This window comes from Heptranchias perlo, chromosome 32 (assembly GCF_035084215.1).
Source record: "Heptranchias perlo isolate sHepPer1 chromosome 32, sHepPer1.hap1, whole genome shotgun sequence".
Lineage (NCBI taxonomy): Eukaryota > Metazoa > Chordata > Chondrichthyes > Hexanchiformes > Hexanchidae > Heptranchias > Heptranchias perlo.
The window spans coordinates 4,541,468-4,558,535 of NC_090356.1; the positions used below are offsets into that span (position 1 = coordinate 4,541,468).

At 46.2% G+C, this 17,068-nt stretch overlaps 1 protein-coding gene across 1 annotated transcript in view; it reads right to left on the reverse strand.

Moving 5' to 3' along the window:
• plch2a (phospholipase C, eta 2a) overlaps nt 1–17,068 on the reverse strand; it is a 124,765-nt gene that overhangs the window by 12,829 nt on the left and 94,868 nt on the right. Inside the window, exons 20-21 of the mRNA XM_067970233.1 lie at nt 16,636–16,715; nt 2,900–3,245 (exon numbers count right to left, since the gene is read on the reverse strand). Of these exons, the coding sequence (XP_067826334.1) occupies nt 2,900–3,245; nt 16,636–16,715 (426 nt within the window). The remainder of the gene's footprint in view (nt 1–2,899; nt 3,246–16,635; nt 16,716–17,068) is intronic.

Below are 17,068 nucleotides of genomic sequence, written 5' to 3' on the forward strand. Positions count from 1 at the left end.
TGTTTACCTTCGTGTGGGATTCTCCGAGTCAGTTGTCCACTGCAAGGCAAGAGTGCGTGTGGCAGCAAGGGCAGAACATTGCAAACAGTTAAACTCATTAGGAAGCAAAAAGACAAGAAAGGAAACACAAAAAGGAAGACGGACAGTCACACGCAAAGTTAAGGAGGCAATGGTTATTTGGTCAGATTGTCACATTTTTCCCTTCAATGTAAAAGGCATTAATGAGGGCAATTTTAACCTAACTGGCCGGATGGGAAGCTGACGGGCTCGGATGTAACGCTGGTTTTACACCTGCCTGATTTTACTCTCCATTGAAGTCAACGGTGAACAATATTGGACGGGGTGTAAAAACCAGCCTTCCACTCGATCCCATGGGATTCCCGCCCGGCCAGTTAGGTTAAAATGACCCACCTTGCTTCCTTTGATTCGCCCACAATGGCTTAAATCTTTAAGATGAAAACCCCGATTTTAACCCAGCCCGATCGCGGGAATGGGGACGGGTTAAAATCGCTCCTGGGGGCACCCCGCACGCCATTTTAATTGGCGCTTTTCTGGCTTCGGGACAGCCGCCCGCTCCCGGACAAGCTAGGACCTAATTACAGAGGCAGAAGCGCGGTCCGATGATGTAATTGCGACGCGCACAGTTTTAACACCTGATTGACCAAGGCCTCCACAGTCCCGTACAAGCCAGAGAAAGCTGGCGCAGACAGGAGCGTGGCCAGAGGAGGCCCAGCTAAGTCTATTTTTGATTTTGTGAAGGTTCCTGGTGGGCCAGGAGGAACAAGAGTGCTTCTTCTGACCCCACAAGGTGACCTTGGGCTGACCCTTCCCTAGGATTCATCCCTTCTCCGATCGCAGTCGTTCCCGGTGCCCAACTTGCCAGAGACCGTTACCGTGAATCCCCGCCGGTGGCCTGCAGCGTGATTTCCTGGTCCTGCCCACCGGCCTCTACATCATCCCCACCAGTTCCGGGCGGGAGCTCATGACGGGACAGAGAAACGTGGCCCAGGAATTAAAATCACCCAGATCTCACCCTCCGGGGGAGTGGGGGGGAAACGGAGCTCATGGTGTTGGGGGTAATATATTGGCATGGATAGAGGATTGACTAACTAACAGAAAACAAAGAGTCGGGATAAAAGGGTCATTTTCAAAATAGCAATCTGTAATTAGTGGGGTGCTGCAGGGCTCAGTGCTGAGGCCTCAACTATTTACAATATATATCAATGACTTGGATGAAGGAACAGAGTGTCTTGTGGCCAAATTTGCTGATGATACAAAGATAGGTGGAAAAGCAAGTTGTGATGAGGACACAAAGTGTCTGCAAAGGGATATTGACAGGTTAAGCGAATGGGCAAAAATTTAGCAGATGGAATATAATGTGGGAAAATGTGAAGTCATCCACTTTGGGAGGAAAAATAAAAAAGCAAAATATTATTTGAATGGAGAAATACTACAAAATGCTGCGGTACAGAGGGATCTGGGTGTCCTCGTACATGAAACACAAAAAGTCAACATACAGGTGCAGCAGGTAGTCCGGAAGGCAAACGGAATATTGGCCTTTATTTCTAAGGGGATGGAGTATAAAATCAGGGAGGTCATGCTACAACTGTACAGGGTGCTGGTGAGACCACACCTGGAGCACTGCGTACAGTCCTGGTGCCCTTATTTAAGGAAGGACATACTTGCAATTGGAGGCAGTTCAGAGAAGGTTCACTCGGTTGATTCCAGGTATGGAAGGGTTGTCTTATGAGGAAAGATTGAACAGGTTGGGTCTATACTCATTGGAGTTTAGAAGAATGAGGAGAGATATTATTGAAACATACAAGATTCTGAGGGGACTCGACAGGGTAGATGCTGAGAGGATGTTACCCCTCATGGGGGAATCTAAAACTAGGGGGCATAGTCTCAGAATAAGGGGTCACCTGATTAAGACGAAATGAGGAGGAATTTCTTCTCCCAGAGGGTCGTGAATCTTTGGAATTCTTTACCCCAAAAAGCTGTGGAGGCTGAGTCATTGAATACATTCAAGGCTGAGTTAGACAAATTTTTGATCAGCAAGGGAGTCAAAGGATAAGGGGAAAGGGCGGGAAAGTGGAGTTGAGGCCAGAATCAGATTAGCCATAATCTCACTAAATGGCTGGAGGGGCCGAATGGCTTACTCCTGCTCCTATCTCTTATGGTCTACTATGGTTGGGTCAGAGGTTTTAGGATTCAGCTGGCAACCGTCACCGAGAGGCTGACTGGAGGAACAGGGCCAGCTACAAAGCAAAAAAAAAAAATGGGTCAACAAAACGGTCCATTCAGGCCTTACCCGTGGAAAAGATTGGAGACTTGCTTCGGATTTCCTCCATTTTTTGCACAAACAAAGAGTTCATTTCACGTTGAAGGGTGCCCGGGCACTTCTGAGGGTTCTGTGCCAAGTGAAACGAGAGCTCCAGACTCTCGAGACTTTCAGACTCAGACGAGCCGTTGCTGGGAGCCTCCGATCGGTCGACCTCTCCACCGCTGCAGCCGACGCCCCGGACCGCCTGGCATCGCCACCTCGGCTTTGGCTGGCATTGGACCGCAGGAATCAACCTCTCGTTGTCGGAAGAGCCACGCTGGCGCGCCCGCTTGACTGCTGCCAGCGCTTCTGGCTTGCGGACGCGCTCCTTCCACTTGCGTTCTAGATCTGGGCTCTCCCTAGAACCAATGACGCATTTCATGCAATTGGTGGCAATGCCCATCCTACCACAGCCATTTATGGCACACCTGGTGAACACGCCTTGCCTCTGCTCCTCGGGGTCCAGTGCGCGCACTCGCTGCGCCCGCCTTAATGGCTCGCTAAACACCACACCCGTTGGTATATTAGTCGCACGTGGCTCCTGACCTTTCCCCGACCCCCGGCTCGTCCCCTTACCTTTAAAGGCCTCCGTCTGCACTTCCCCATCGGTGCCAGCCCTTTCAGCACCTTCCGGAGCATTCTCAGCACATTCAGCCTCCTTCTCAAACCGAGGCAGTGAGGTGTCGTCTGACTCTCTGTCCTCACTCGCTCCCTCTGAACTGCAGTCTTTGGTATCTAGAATGATTTGTGGCAAGCCCTTTTTGCTCTTCTGCTGCCCTTTGGTCGGTGCACTGGCAGTCCTCCGTAGGATGTGGCTGCTAAAAGAGTGTTTGCGAGTGAGCAGTACAGCAACATGACTGTCGAGCGAAGCCTGCTTTGGATTTCTGTGGAAAAGGCCCTTTAATCCCATGACTTGCTTGATCTGCGGAAAAGACAAAGGAACAAAAAAAAAATACCCCATTTTAAGAATCAATCTTAGCCTCAAGGTAACCCCAAATCTAACAATGGACCTTTTGAATTTGGGCCGGGTGAATCATAGAATGATACAGCACAGAAGGAGGCCATTTGGCCCATCGTGCTTATGCCGACTCTTTGAAAGAGATATCCAATTAGTCCCAGTGCCCTGCCCTTTCCCCGTAGTCCTGCAAATTTTTTCCCTTCAAACATAAATCCAATTCCCTTTTGAAAGTTATTATTGAATCTGCTTCCACCGCCCTTTCAGGCAGCGCATTCCAGATCAGAACAACTCACTGCGTTAAAACTGTCTCATCTCCCCTCTGGGGATGAGGGGGCGGACATATGAGGAGAGGTTGAGTAGATTGGGACTCTACTCATTGGAGTTCAGAAGAATGAGAGGCGATCTTATTGAAACATATAAGATTGTGAAGGGGCTTGATCGGGTGGATGCGGTAAGGATGTTCCCAAGGATGGGTGAAACTAGAACGAGGGGGCATAATCTTAGAATAAGGGGCTGCTCTTTCAAAACTGAGATGAGGAGAAACTTCTTCACTCAGAGGGTGGTAGGTCTGTGGAATTTGCTGCCCCAGGAAGCTGTGGAAGCTACATCATTAAATAAATTTAAAACAGAAATAGACAGTTTCCTAGAAGTAAAGGGAATTAGGGGTTACGGGGAGCGGGCAGGAAATTGGACATGAATTTAGATTTGAGGTTAGGATCAGATCAGCCATGATCTTATTGAATGGCGGAGCAGGCTCGAGGGGCCGATTGGCCTACTCCTGCTCCTATTTCTTATGTTCTTATGTTCTTATGGTTCTTTTGCCAATTATTTTAAATCTGTGTCCTCTGGTTACTGACCCTCCTGCCACTGGAATCAGTTTCTCCTTATTTACTCTATCAAAACCCTTCATGATTTTGAACACCTCGATCAAATCTCCCCTTAACCTTCTCTGCTCTAAGTTGCTGTAATCTTCAAACATTCAAATTGGGTTCAGTGCAACAGTTCTATTGGATGGGATCGTCAGGAGAATGTTTCGAGGAGCAACAATGGCAGGGCACTAAATGTGTCTCATTGCATAGTAACACAGCACTAGTGATGTTCGTCTCAATAACTCACACTGACCACTAATACCCCAGTGTCAGTGGGTCCCCCTGTGCATTATATCAGTGTCCCTGTGAATCATGACGACTATGTTAACATCAATGTTAATGCCACTCAAGTTGCACATTTGTCACTAGGGCACACTGGGCACTGGTGTAGGAAAAGGAACCTCTTTACTTTCTGTCCAGGCTAGATTCATACCAGGTGACCCAGTAAAAGGACAGCGAGTTCAAACTCATCTCCGCACACCTGTAGCAGCAGAATATATTAATGTGTTGATGACAGCGGGTTTGTAACTTAAACTCCCACATAAACTGGTTAAAGGCCCGGGATGACCAGACCCTGCATTCCCACCCCCCACCCCCTCCTTCGAATCATAGTATCATACAGCACAGAAGGAGGCCATTCGGCCCGTCGTACCTGTGCCAGCTCTTTGAAAGAGCTGGGATGCAGCTCCACATGTGCTGGCAGCTCTGAGGTGCCTCAGCAAGACTGGCTGCTTGTTATGTGCGAGACGAGACAGCAAGAGGTGGCAGAATATTGACAGCCCAATCCTGTCCTCATCTGATGTCCAACCATCCGCACTTTCCAGCAGCAGAGGCTGTATAGAGAGAGGCCTGGCTGATACCCCCCTCCCTCTCCCCTCCCTAACCCAGAGGTGCTCAGGCCTGCTGTAACACCATTTCAGCTGAGACAGGCTAACTCAGTCCAGAGCGGGGGCCGAGGCTGGGTCCTTGTGTATGGCTCGATGCCGTGCAATGCAGTGAGTGCATTAATTGACTCAGCCGATAGTCCTTATATTTATCAAACTGATGAATTAAACACAGATGAGGATGATGAATTCTTGAACCAATGCCCAAGTTGGAAATGGTTACAAATGAATACACCAGGCACAACCAGAACAATAAATAAATCAATCAAAAGTGAGTTGGAAGGTTTCTGTTGACTGCTTAACAGAATCTGTGCTCACATCCTGTCTGACTCAACACAGACTGAATGGGGGTAGATTTTGACTTTGTGCGATAGTGTAAAGCGGGTGTTGGCAAATCGCCAGCCTGTTTCACATCTCTCCTGATTTTTATTTTCATTGATTTCAAAGTGTGTGTGATGTAAAACGGGCTGCTGATTCGCTATCTTCTGTTTTACATTATCACACACAGCACACGCACACACAACACAACACAAACACACAACACACGCACACACAACACACGCAACACACACAACACACACAACACACACGCACACACAACACAACACATGCACATGCACACACAACACACGCAACACAGACACACACAACACACGCACACACAACACACAACACACAACATACACACAACACTCGCACATAAAACACTCGCACAACACACACAGCACACGCACACACAACACACAGCACACACAACACACGCACACACACACAACACTCGCACATAAAACACTCGCACAACACACAGCACACGCACACACAACACACACACAACACTCGCACATACAACATACATACACTCCACATATACACACACAACACAACACATGCACACAACACAGGCAACACAACACACATGCACACACACAACATACACACACTCGACATATACACACACAACATACATACACAATACACATGCACACACATACACACACACAACACACATTCGCAACACACAATGCACACACAACACACAATGCACACCCACAACACATGCACACACTTTCAACACACAACACACACACGTGCGCATCAATGATATTCAATCACACCTTTTAATTCCATATTGTTGTTACCTTTAAGTTGTCTATAACACATCAGGTTGTTTGTTAGCAGTGCTGTCAATGGGGTTTCAGTAAAGGTAACAGTGGGTGTATGAAATGTTTGGACTGTGCCCACTCGAACTGTGAAAAACGTTCAGCAGTACAATTACAGACTCTGTCATGCAAACTTGGCTTGTGTCAGGAGAGAACATTTTGAGCCGTGTAACACTGAGGCTGAACCACCGCTGGTTACAGGTCTGTCACTGGCGGGGGCAATTAGAGGCGATGATGAATTAAGAGTGCACCCGAGGAGTGCGTTACGCAGCATTGAAATATTTTGGCTTAATTGGTTTTCCTTCATGAGAATAATGGCGCTATTGTAGAGTCTGTGGATAAGTCTAATAGGAGGCCCGCGGAGAAAACAGGAAGATATCTCATTGACCCATTAGATGCCAATATTCAAATGAGGCATAAACGAACCAATCGTATTGAAACAGGATTGAGAGGTATTTTGAATTAACTTGTTGATTGTTTTACACTCATGGGGTAATATTAATATTTTAATAAATACACTATCGTACAAAGTCAAAATTACCCTCAGTGTGTAAAAAAGAGGCTGGTACATAGGGACAGGAGGAGGCCATTCAGCCCCTCGAGCCTGTTCCGCCATTCAATTAGATCATGGCTGATCTGTATCTTAACTCCATCTATCCGCCTTGGTTCCGTAACCCTTAATACCCTGACCCAACAAAAATGGGGTCAATGATTTCGGCTAAAGAAAATATTATGAATAAAAACATTTTGAAATCTCCACATCTTTATGAAACTCCAAGGAAGGTTTATGACGGATGCAAATGGAACTGGGAGCACAGTGGGAGATAGGACACAGTGTTAAATGCCCTCTGCCTGGAGCCATGTTCTGACTGCTGTTTGGCTTCTACTTGATATAAAGTTTGGCTTTGCTGAGTTTTTTAAAAATGTTGTGAGGTGTAATTCATCCTTCTCCTTCTCCAGCTCCTCTGGCCTCTCGGAGGCACAGACTGAGCCGAGAGTAACCTCTCAGTTCTCATACAAGAACAGTGAAATACAGCAGCATCTTTGGGACAGGTCAGTAGACACTGCAGACCAAACACTTGCCTTTAGGCAGAGTGTTGTTGTGGATGAGGTGCTGGCAAAGGTCCAATGTGTTGTGGTACAGGATGGCAGGACCTGGGTTGGCATGTGCGATCATCGAGTTCCTGATTTCAGCCTTATCGCTGGTAGGAGGTTACTGTGAGGTTGTCGGGTGTCTCTCCAATGGGTTGTAGGGACAGCCACCATCTACTTTGGATCTCCTTGGGACCAGTTTCACAACAGCACTGGCACACGCCAGATACAAACCTTCTTAGCAGGTGGGTGATGGGCAATGCAGGGTGGCTCGAGAAAGGGAAGAATGAACATTACCCTTGAGAATAGAGGATTGAGGGGTGATCTGATGGAGGTGTTTAAAATATTAAAAGGATTTGATAAGATAGTGGGATTCTCCCCCCCAAAAGGCTGTGGCAGCTGGGGGACAATTGGAGCTTTCAAGACTGCGATCGATGGATTTTAGTTGGGTAAGGGTATCATGGGATATGGAGCAAAGGCGGGTAAATGGAGTTGAGGTGCAGGTCAGCCATGATGTAATTGACTGGCGGAACAGGCTTGAGGGGCTGAATGGCCTCCTCCTGTCCCGAATGCTCCTACAAGATTACTGGAGTCTGTTGAATCTTGAATCCAAGCAATTTGATCACTGGCCAATTCTTTCAACTGCTCTGGGAAAATAGATAAAACCCTGACGTCCAGAGATTCTGTCCAAATCGCCTTTCCCCAGACACAACCTATCACATCATTCCCCCTGTGTGTGACGGAGAGGGAGATTATCTCCACCAACTCCTTCCAGGCCCTACTCTTACTACAGCCCCCTGTTACTTTTCCTCGGTAAGATTTCCCGTTTCTTCACATAATTTCAAGGGCCTGTGAAGACATGAAATCCTTGTTAAAGGGAAGGTTGGGAAAAACTCCTTTGAATTAGGAAAAAAAATTCATTGCCCAGCGAGGGCACATGGTTAGTTACAGGTGAAATATGTTTGGTGGAAGTGGGTGTGCAGCCAATATGAGTTCTGGCAACAATCCGACTGAGGTTAGTCTAATAAATATGTGGCCAAATAAAACCATGCTGATATGCGGCAATAAAAAGCACTGATTCTTGAATCAAAAGGGCAGTGATTCAAGAGCCGGAGGTTTGCTTAAAAAAAAAGCAATGCTTAAAAAAAAATCTGTATATACAGGCAGATCCAGGGGGTGTGTAGGCTTTTAAAAATAGTTTCCCAGAGATTTTGGTCATGCTGTTTTCAGTGAGCTCCGTCTAATATTCTACCCCTTGGCTTCTACTAACCAATTAAAAACGTGAGTTATGACCGATCACACGTCTCAGCATTGCATAAAATCCAGAAGCTGAACTTTGTGGGATTGGGTTAAAGGGGAGCAATGGGGAGATTCTCCAACATCACTCTCCAACAAGAGACTCACTCCCAACATCACTCTCCAACAAGAGACTCACTCCATCAGGTAGCGGTTTCCCAGAGACATTCTGTGCTGGAGGCCAGAGCAAGGAGGTTCTATGACAAGCTAGGTGTTCCATCCCAATCTTCAAAGGGGGTGGGAATGGGGGCAGGGAGGGGGAAATACTATCTCCCCTTCCTGCAATTGTCTAGTAAAACTTCCTCTCCCTAATATTACAGATATTAATAAAGAGTGAGGCATGGTGAGATCAGTAAAGGTAAATGTCACTGTATTGGTTAGTGGTGTGTCGATGTGACCAATGTCAAGAGCTGGACGCTGTGGCGAAGTGGGCAAAGGGAGGTCGCAAGAACATCCGAGCCCCAGGGTTCTGCTGACAGCTAAAGCCCAGCGGGGAGTTGGGGGAGTCTTTGCTTTAACCCGTGGTCAGCTCAAAAACGTACTGAGGCAAATTGGAAACCAGCAGAAATGTAAAACCCCCCAAAACAGATGACCTAAAACACGAAAAGAACAACTGATTGGCTTTTAGAGGAAAGTTGGAAGAATCAACCAACTTCTGTCCAAGTGTGACTAAAAAGTGCCCTAAAGTGACCGACATGTTGAATACAGCACAGTTAATACTCCCAAGTCACACGTAGCCTGTTGTCACACAGATATTACATTTCCTAGTGGGATAAGGTTCCATATGAATCTGCTTTAATTAGGTATAACACTAGGCAAGTTGTAGGGTTCCCCAAAAGACCAAAGAAACATTGTCGGACACCTATGGATAATCTAAGCTTCCCCCAGGTGTTAATCACCTTTTGGATTAGACCCAGTTACACCTTAACCTGGCAATGGGTGGTTGAAATCATCTGGACTGTGGGATAGGCTAGGTCTGACTTAGCCAATCAAACAGAACCACAAAAAGCCCAAATATTGGATTGGATAGTTCAGAACCATTGCTAGGTTAAGAAACATACATTGAATCTGCAGCTGAAGCAGCGATAGGCCAGGCCCTGTAACAGGATTTCACAGGTCGGGCTCTGCCTTTTTTTATATATATTGTTGGACTAAGGAATGAAGTTGCCTTTCCCAGAGTCAGCCCTTAACACCAGGCTGGTCGCTAGTGTTGTCTATCGCACCCTGGATCTGTCAGTGCATTACCTGTTTGTGATTGTACACATGTACACAGTACATATCAAAATGAAAATCCTCAATCTGTGAGTCAGAGGGTTAGTGCAGTGAAGACGGGCAAGCAAAGAGGGACTGGGTGACATCAATCCATGTATGAGCTGAAAGTAGTGTCAAAGCAAATCAGAAACACCGATGCTAATGATGACACTAACAGAGAAGCATGCAGCTTTGTGATTGGTCTCACTACACCTTCCCTGAGTCAGGAGAGGTACCTTCAAGGCTCCTAAAAACTCTGAGCGTGTGAAAGTGGAGGTTTGACAGAGAGGGTTGCACTGTAAATCACAAACAGACAAAGTGAAAGTTGGTAAGAAAACAGATCTTCCATACAGGACATCAACATTGCTGCTATAGTACTCGCAACAATCTGACAAGACATAAATAGACCAAATCATACAGGGAATACATTGTAAAACAGCTCGGCATAAGCAGGGGCACCTTTTATTGTTCCACCGTAATGGTGGGTGGCAGTCCCTGGGATTACAGAGTAGACATTAATCCAGTTTACATCCCCAAAAATGCCACCAGGATTGGCGATCTGTTGCTACACCTCTATTGTGGTACCAATAACGGTGACTCACCCATACCAGCACCGATAATGGCATATACCAACACTGAACGAGCATAGTGTTGGTACATTAGGATGGGCATAACACTTGTATCAGGACTAGTATTGTAACTGAAAGTTGTGCTGACACTGAGATTGGAGTTGAAGGCTACTTACCTGCAGTGGAAACCAATCTTCAGCATTCAGCTATGTGGCAGTGCCACTTGGCATCATGGGCACTGTACTGAATCCGTGCCTATATTTATACCAGGCACTGTGGCACCAGATAGGCACAGGTAAAAAGGACTCCTTAGCACGTCTCTCAGAAATGTCTAAAAGTGCTTCACATACATTGAATTAACTTTGTAGTGCAATCACTGTTATTATGTAGGTAAGCTCAGCAGCCATTTTGGACAGAGCATGATCCCACAAACACCAAAGAAATAAATGGCCAGTTAATCTATTTTTATTGGTCTTAGTTAAGGGGGGAATGTCGGCCAGGACATCGGGAGAACTCCGAAAACCTGGAATCTTTGGCATCCACCGGAATAGGCAGACAGGGCTTTGGTTTATCTTCTCAAATGAAGGGCAGCACCTTCGGCAGTGCAGCAGTCCCTCAGTACTGTGTTGGAGTGTCAGCCTAGGATTGTGTGCTCAAGTACTGGAGTGGGCCTTGAACCCAAAACCCTTCAGAGGCGAGAGTGAAACCAATGGGACAAGTGGCATTTGGTCCGTACCAGGCAAGGTACTCCATACTTGTCCATAGTGGCCAAACACCTGCTTCCATTCCAAGAAAGTTCTCTATATTCTCTTTAACGTTCAAGTAAACTCCACAAACGAGAAGCCTTCAGAGACTATTCGAGGCTACCTCTCCATTAAGCAGGGTCGTAGATTTGAAGGATGATTAAATATACAAATAGAGACATACCCAGATTAGACATTATGCAAAAAAAAGACATCACCCGAAATACACACATGGACAACAATTCAGCCTGTAAGATAGATTACAGAAAATGGAAAAATACATTTAAAAGTAGAAGAGGGGATGGGTAGCATAACACAAGAGAGGGATTGATGAGAAGCTCGACTGATAGAATTGAAGGAGTCATTTACACTTCCTTCTACAGCAAAACTCTTTGAAATGTCCCCAAGGAACATTCCACACTCAATTAGAAATCAGTTCATCTTAGAATATGTTTGCAGTGAATGAATGTACAGTGTCCGACCCATTCAACCACAATTCGACTCTGCCACCTATTCCCCTGTAGCAGCATGTCTAAGTGTAGACAATACTACAATAGTCCATGAAGTTTAACCATTTTCTTTCTAAGTCTTTCCACGATGATACTTGCCTGACAGTAACCAGATCTGGGTGGCTGCACTGCATATGATAATGTGCACCTGTGATCTAGAGGCTGTTTTATGAATGAGTAGGCTTTTCCCAAACACCATCATTGGCAGGATATTCTTTCAAACTCCGGTAATTATCTGGTTGCTTTGGGAACATTTTGTGCAACTAAACCAAACTGGTGGCAGATGAAGAATCTCTGGTGGTAGATTACTGGACTCAAAGGATCCCACAGCTCCACATTGAATTACATAGAATTTACAGCACAGAAACATTCGGCCCAACAGGTCCATGCCGGTGTTTATGCTCCACACGAGCCTCCTCCCTCCCTACTCCATCTCACCCTATCAGCATATCCTTCTATTCCTTTCTCCCTCATGTGTTTATCTAGTTTCCCCTTAAATGTATCTGTACTATTCACCTCAACTACTCCTTGTGGTAGCGAGTTCCACATTCTCACCACTCTCTGGGTAAAGAAGCTTCTCCTGAATTCCGATTTGGATTTATTAGTGACTCTCTTATATTTATGACCCCTTTGTTCTGGTCTCCCCCACAAGTAGAAACATCTTCTTTACGTCTACCCAATCAAACCTCTTCATAATCTTAAAGTCCTCTATCAGGTCATCCCTCAGCCTTCTCTTATCTAGCGGTAGAGGTTTGAACCCCCCCATACAAGGGGTCTCACTGATCTAGCATACAGTGTACAGAATGCTCTCCACTTGCCTGGATGAGTGCAGCTGCAACAACACTCAAGAAGCTCGACACCATCCAGGACAAAACAATCTGCTTGATTGGCCGCCCATCCACCACCCTAAACATTCACTCCCTTCACCACCGGCGCACAGTGGCTGCAGTGTGTGCCATCCACAGGATGCACTGCAGCAACTCACTAAGGCTTCTTCGGCAGCACCTCCCAAACCCCCGACCTTAACATCTAGAAGGACAACGGCAGCAGGGGCTTGGGAACAACACCACCTGCACGTTCCCCTCCAAGTCACACACCATCCCAACTTGGAAATATATCGCCGTTCCTTCATCGTCGCTGGGTCAAAATCTTGGAATACCCTCCCTAACAGCACTGTGGGAGAACCTTCACCACACAGACTGCAGCGGTTCAAGAATCATAGAATCATAGAACGGTACAGCACAGAAGGAGGTCATTCAGCCCATCATGCCCGTGCCGACTCTTTGTAAGAGCAATCCAGTTAGTCCCATTCCCCCACTCTTTCCCTGTAGCCCTGCAAATTTTTTCCCTTCAAATATTTATCCAATTTCTTTTTGAAAGCCACGATTGAATCTGCTTCCACCACCCTTTCAGGCAGCGCATTCCAGATCATAACCACTCACTGCGTAAAAAAAGATTTTCCTCATGTCGCCTTTGGTTCTTTTGCCAATCACCTTAAATCTGTGTCCTCTGGTTCTCGACCCTTCCATCAACGGGAACAGTTTCTCTTTATTTACTTTATCTAAACCCTTCATGATTTTGAACGCTTCTGTCAAATCTCCTCTTAACCTTCTCTGCTCTAAGGAGAACAACCCCAGCTTCTCCAGTCTATCCACATAACTGAAGTCCCTCATCCCTGGAACCATTCTAATAAATCTTTTCTGCACCCTCTCTAAAGCTTTCACATCTTTCCTAAAGTGTGGTGCCCAGAACTGGACACAATACTCCAGTTGTGGCCAAACCAGTGTTTTATAAAGGTTCATCATAACATCCTCGCTTTTGTATTCTATGCCTCTATTTATAAAGCCCGGGATCCCATATGCTTTTTTTTAACTGCTTCCTCAACCTGTCCTGCCACCTTCAAAGATTTGTGCACATATACCCCCAGATCTCTCTGTTCCTGTACCCCTTTTAGAATTGTGCCCTCTAGTTTATATTGCCTCTCCTCATTCTTCCTGCCAAAATGTATCACTTCGCACTTCTCTGTATTAAATTTCATCTGCCACGTGTCCGCCCATTCCACCAGCCTGTCTATACCCTCTTGAAGTCTATCACTATCCTCCTCACTGTTTACTACCCTTCCAAGTTTTGTGTCATCTGCAAATTTTGAAATTGTGCCCTGTATACCCAAGTCCAAATCATTAATATATATCAAGAAAAGCAGTGGTTCCAGCACCGCCTTCTCAGGGCAACTAGGGATGGGCAATAAATGTCGGCCCTATCAACGATGTTCACATCCCGAGAATAAATGTAAAAAGATGGGTGAAACTGAAAAGATGAGAGCAATGGGGAAAACTGAACAGGTACTGAAATAAAAATAAACATTTCTTGTCTTTAAATGTTAACACCCTGAATGATGTACAATAAAGAGCAAAATAGTGATGTCAACTTTGCTTATGGAATAGGCTGTTAACATGCTTCTCATCCGGTTCGATGTGTTCTGGCATTCTTCTCTGTGCTAAGATGATGCAGATTTTTAATTTAGCTTAGGCACAGTCAGTCTGATACAGATTTACTTGTGCCTTCACTGCTAGGATACAAAACAAAGGGGCACGCATGGACGTCTCCGAGAAGGAGAAGATTAAAGCCACGTTCTAATCTTGGCGTATACCACCGAAAAACAATCTCCATTTGTCTCAAAAATATTACCTACAACTGATTAGATCTAGTCCTTCTGTCACTTGCGGTAATGCCAGATGTCAAGTCTGGAAGTCTTTTGCTTTGACAGAACCAAGTGAATGAGACTGATTCTAATCATCACCTTATTTCTTGCCTCCTTTAGCACAGATGTCCCTTAATTAAAATAGCTCTGAATAGACCCAACACTCTGTTTCCTGAATTTTCTTGGGAAGGGTGACATTTTTAGCAGAGCAATGCAATGCCATATTTAACTAGCACTAGTCAACACCTCTCTTGTTTTACTGAGAGTCACACAAGAGTATTTGTGTAGCTGCTTGTCTTCCGGCCCCGCAGTGTATGGTACGATTAATGATTAAAGTACAATGAGGAGGACAGAATTTTCCAAACGCTTCTACTGGCAAAACAGCAGCTGATTAGATTGGTACAAGAACCGTCCTAAACGTTAATGTTAAGTTTATAGACCTTAAATACACCTTCAGAAAACTCAACAATAGTTGCTGAGAAGTTTATAGCTCTGCATGATCCACATTTTTTTTTAAAGCTTATCCACAACTATAATTGTGTTGGACAGGATTCATCTAGAATGCAGAGATGTGGTCAGCCTCTTCCAGACTATAGACATGACCAAACAAGCCACTTCTAGAATGAAGAGGGCTGGCTAGCCAAGCCTCCTCTAAAATAGTCTTGGATCAGCCAATGTTCTTCTAGAATACAGTGGGGTAACCAGCCAAAGGTCTTATATAACATGGGTGCAATTCTAGAACATAGACACGTGACCAACCAAATGTATTCTAGAACACAGTGGGGTGGCCAACCAAAGGTATTCTAGAACACAGTGGGGTGACCAACCAAAGGTATTCTAGAACACAGTGGGGTGACCAACCAAAGGTATTCTAGAACACAGTGGGGTGACCAACCAAATGTATTCTAGAACACAATGGGGTGACCAACCAATGGTATTCTAGAACACAGTGGGGTGACCAACCAATGGTATTCTAGAACACAGTGGGGTGGCCAACCATTGAAATGTCCAGGCAGTGAATCTGCACACAGCCAACTCACCGCTAATTGAAGTGGGCTCAGGATTGGTCCCAAAAAAATGTAAAAGGTGGGTCTCTGCAGCTTTAAATAATTTTCAAAGGAAAATAGCGTTCGATTAAATACTCACAGATTTTTTTAAAAAATGCGCACAGCATCTGGGTTTCCTTCTGCATCTGAATATAGCTGAGACAAGTTTGGAACTTTGATTTACTGAACAGATAATGAGATTACCACAGTGATTGACCAGCACTGAATGACATCTCTCTCATTCCCACCCAAATCTTCACTGAGGAGGATAAGGTCTCATCTACTCTGTCTCTCCCTTACTTCCTCTCCCCCTTCCATCGAGGTGGGCTAGGTCTCATCTCCCCTCTCCATCGAGGTGGGCTAGGTCTCATCTCCCCTCTCCATCGAGGTGGGCTAGGCCTCATCTCCCCTCTCTATCGAGGTGGGCTAGGTCTCATCTCCCCTCTCTATCGAGGTGGGCTAGGTCTCATCTCCCCTCTCCATCGAGGTGGGCTAGGCCTCATCTCCCCTCTCTATCGAGGTGGGCTAGGTCTCATCTCCCCTCTCTATCGAGGTGGGCTTGGTCTCATCTCCCCTCTGTATCGAGGTGGGCTAGGTCTCATCTCCCCTCTCCATCGAGGTGGGCTAGGTCTCATCTCCCCTCTCTATCGAGGTGGGCTAGGTCTCATCTCCCCTCTCCATCGAGGTGGGCTTGGTCTCATCTCCCCTCTCCATCGAGGTGGGCTAGGTCTCATCTCCCCTCTCTATCGAGGTGGGCTAGGTCTCACCGCCCCTCTCTATCGAGGTGGGCTAGGTCTCATCTCCCCTCTCCATCGAGGTGGGCTAGGTCTAATCTCCCCTCTCCATCGAGGTGGGCTAGGTCTCATCTCCCCTCTCCATCGAGGTGGGCTAGGCCTCATCTCCCCTCTCTATCGAGGTGGGCTAGGTCTCATCTCCCCTCTCTATCGAGGTGGGCTAGGCCTCATCTCCCCTCTCCATCGAGGTGGGCTAGGTCTCATCTCCCCTCTCTATTACTTGGGATGAATTTCAGGAAAGAATGTGAAAGAGTGCCACCTACTGAATTACCCAATAAAAGGCTGTTTATAAAGTGGGAGACAAACGACAACCGAATCAGTCTCACTTTCCTTACAAAGAGGTGCGAACCGAACATCTTACCCAAGTCCCAACTCGTAGCTACCAAACAGAAGAGCGGAAGGTTTTAAAGTCTGTAGCAGGTCCAACGAAATGCACTCACCTTACCACTGATGTCGTTGACAGCTACATGAACAAAGATGGAGGCCTCCTCCATCCCCTCCAGGTAGACATGCCGATAACCTGAAAGAGGGAAGGAAACAGGGCTAACACTTGTAACCATCATTCCTAGGATGGTGTGTGAGGGGTGCCAGCAACGTTGCCGACTCCCCTCGTCCCAGGTTCAAAACTGAACAGGGTAGAAAGTGGGATTAGGATTTGTGGATTAGGGCTGTAATTTCCTCCAGCTAAATATTGGGAAGACCGCTGCCTTTGACCCCCATCCTCCACAAACTCCCGGGTCAAATCCCGCTCCCCTTACCCCTGTCCTCACTGACCTATATTGGTTCCTACCTTCAATGCCTCAAATTTAAAATTCTCGTCCTTGTGTTTAAATCCCTTCCTGGTTTTTGCCCCCTCCCCCCCACCCCATCTCT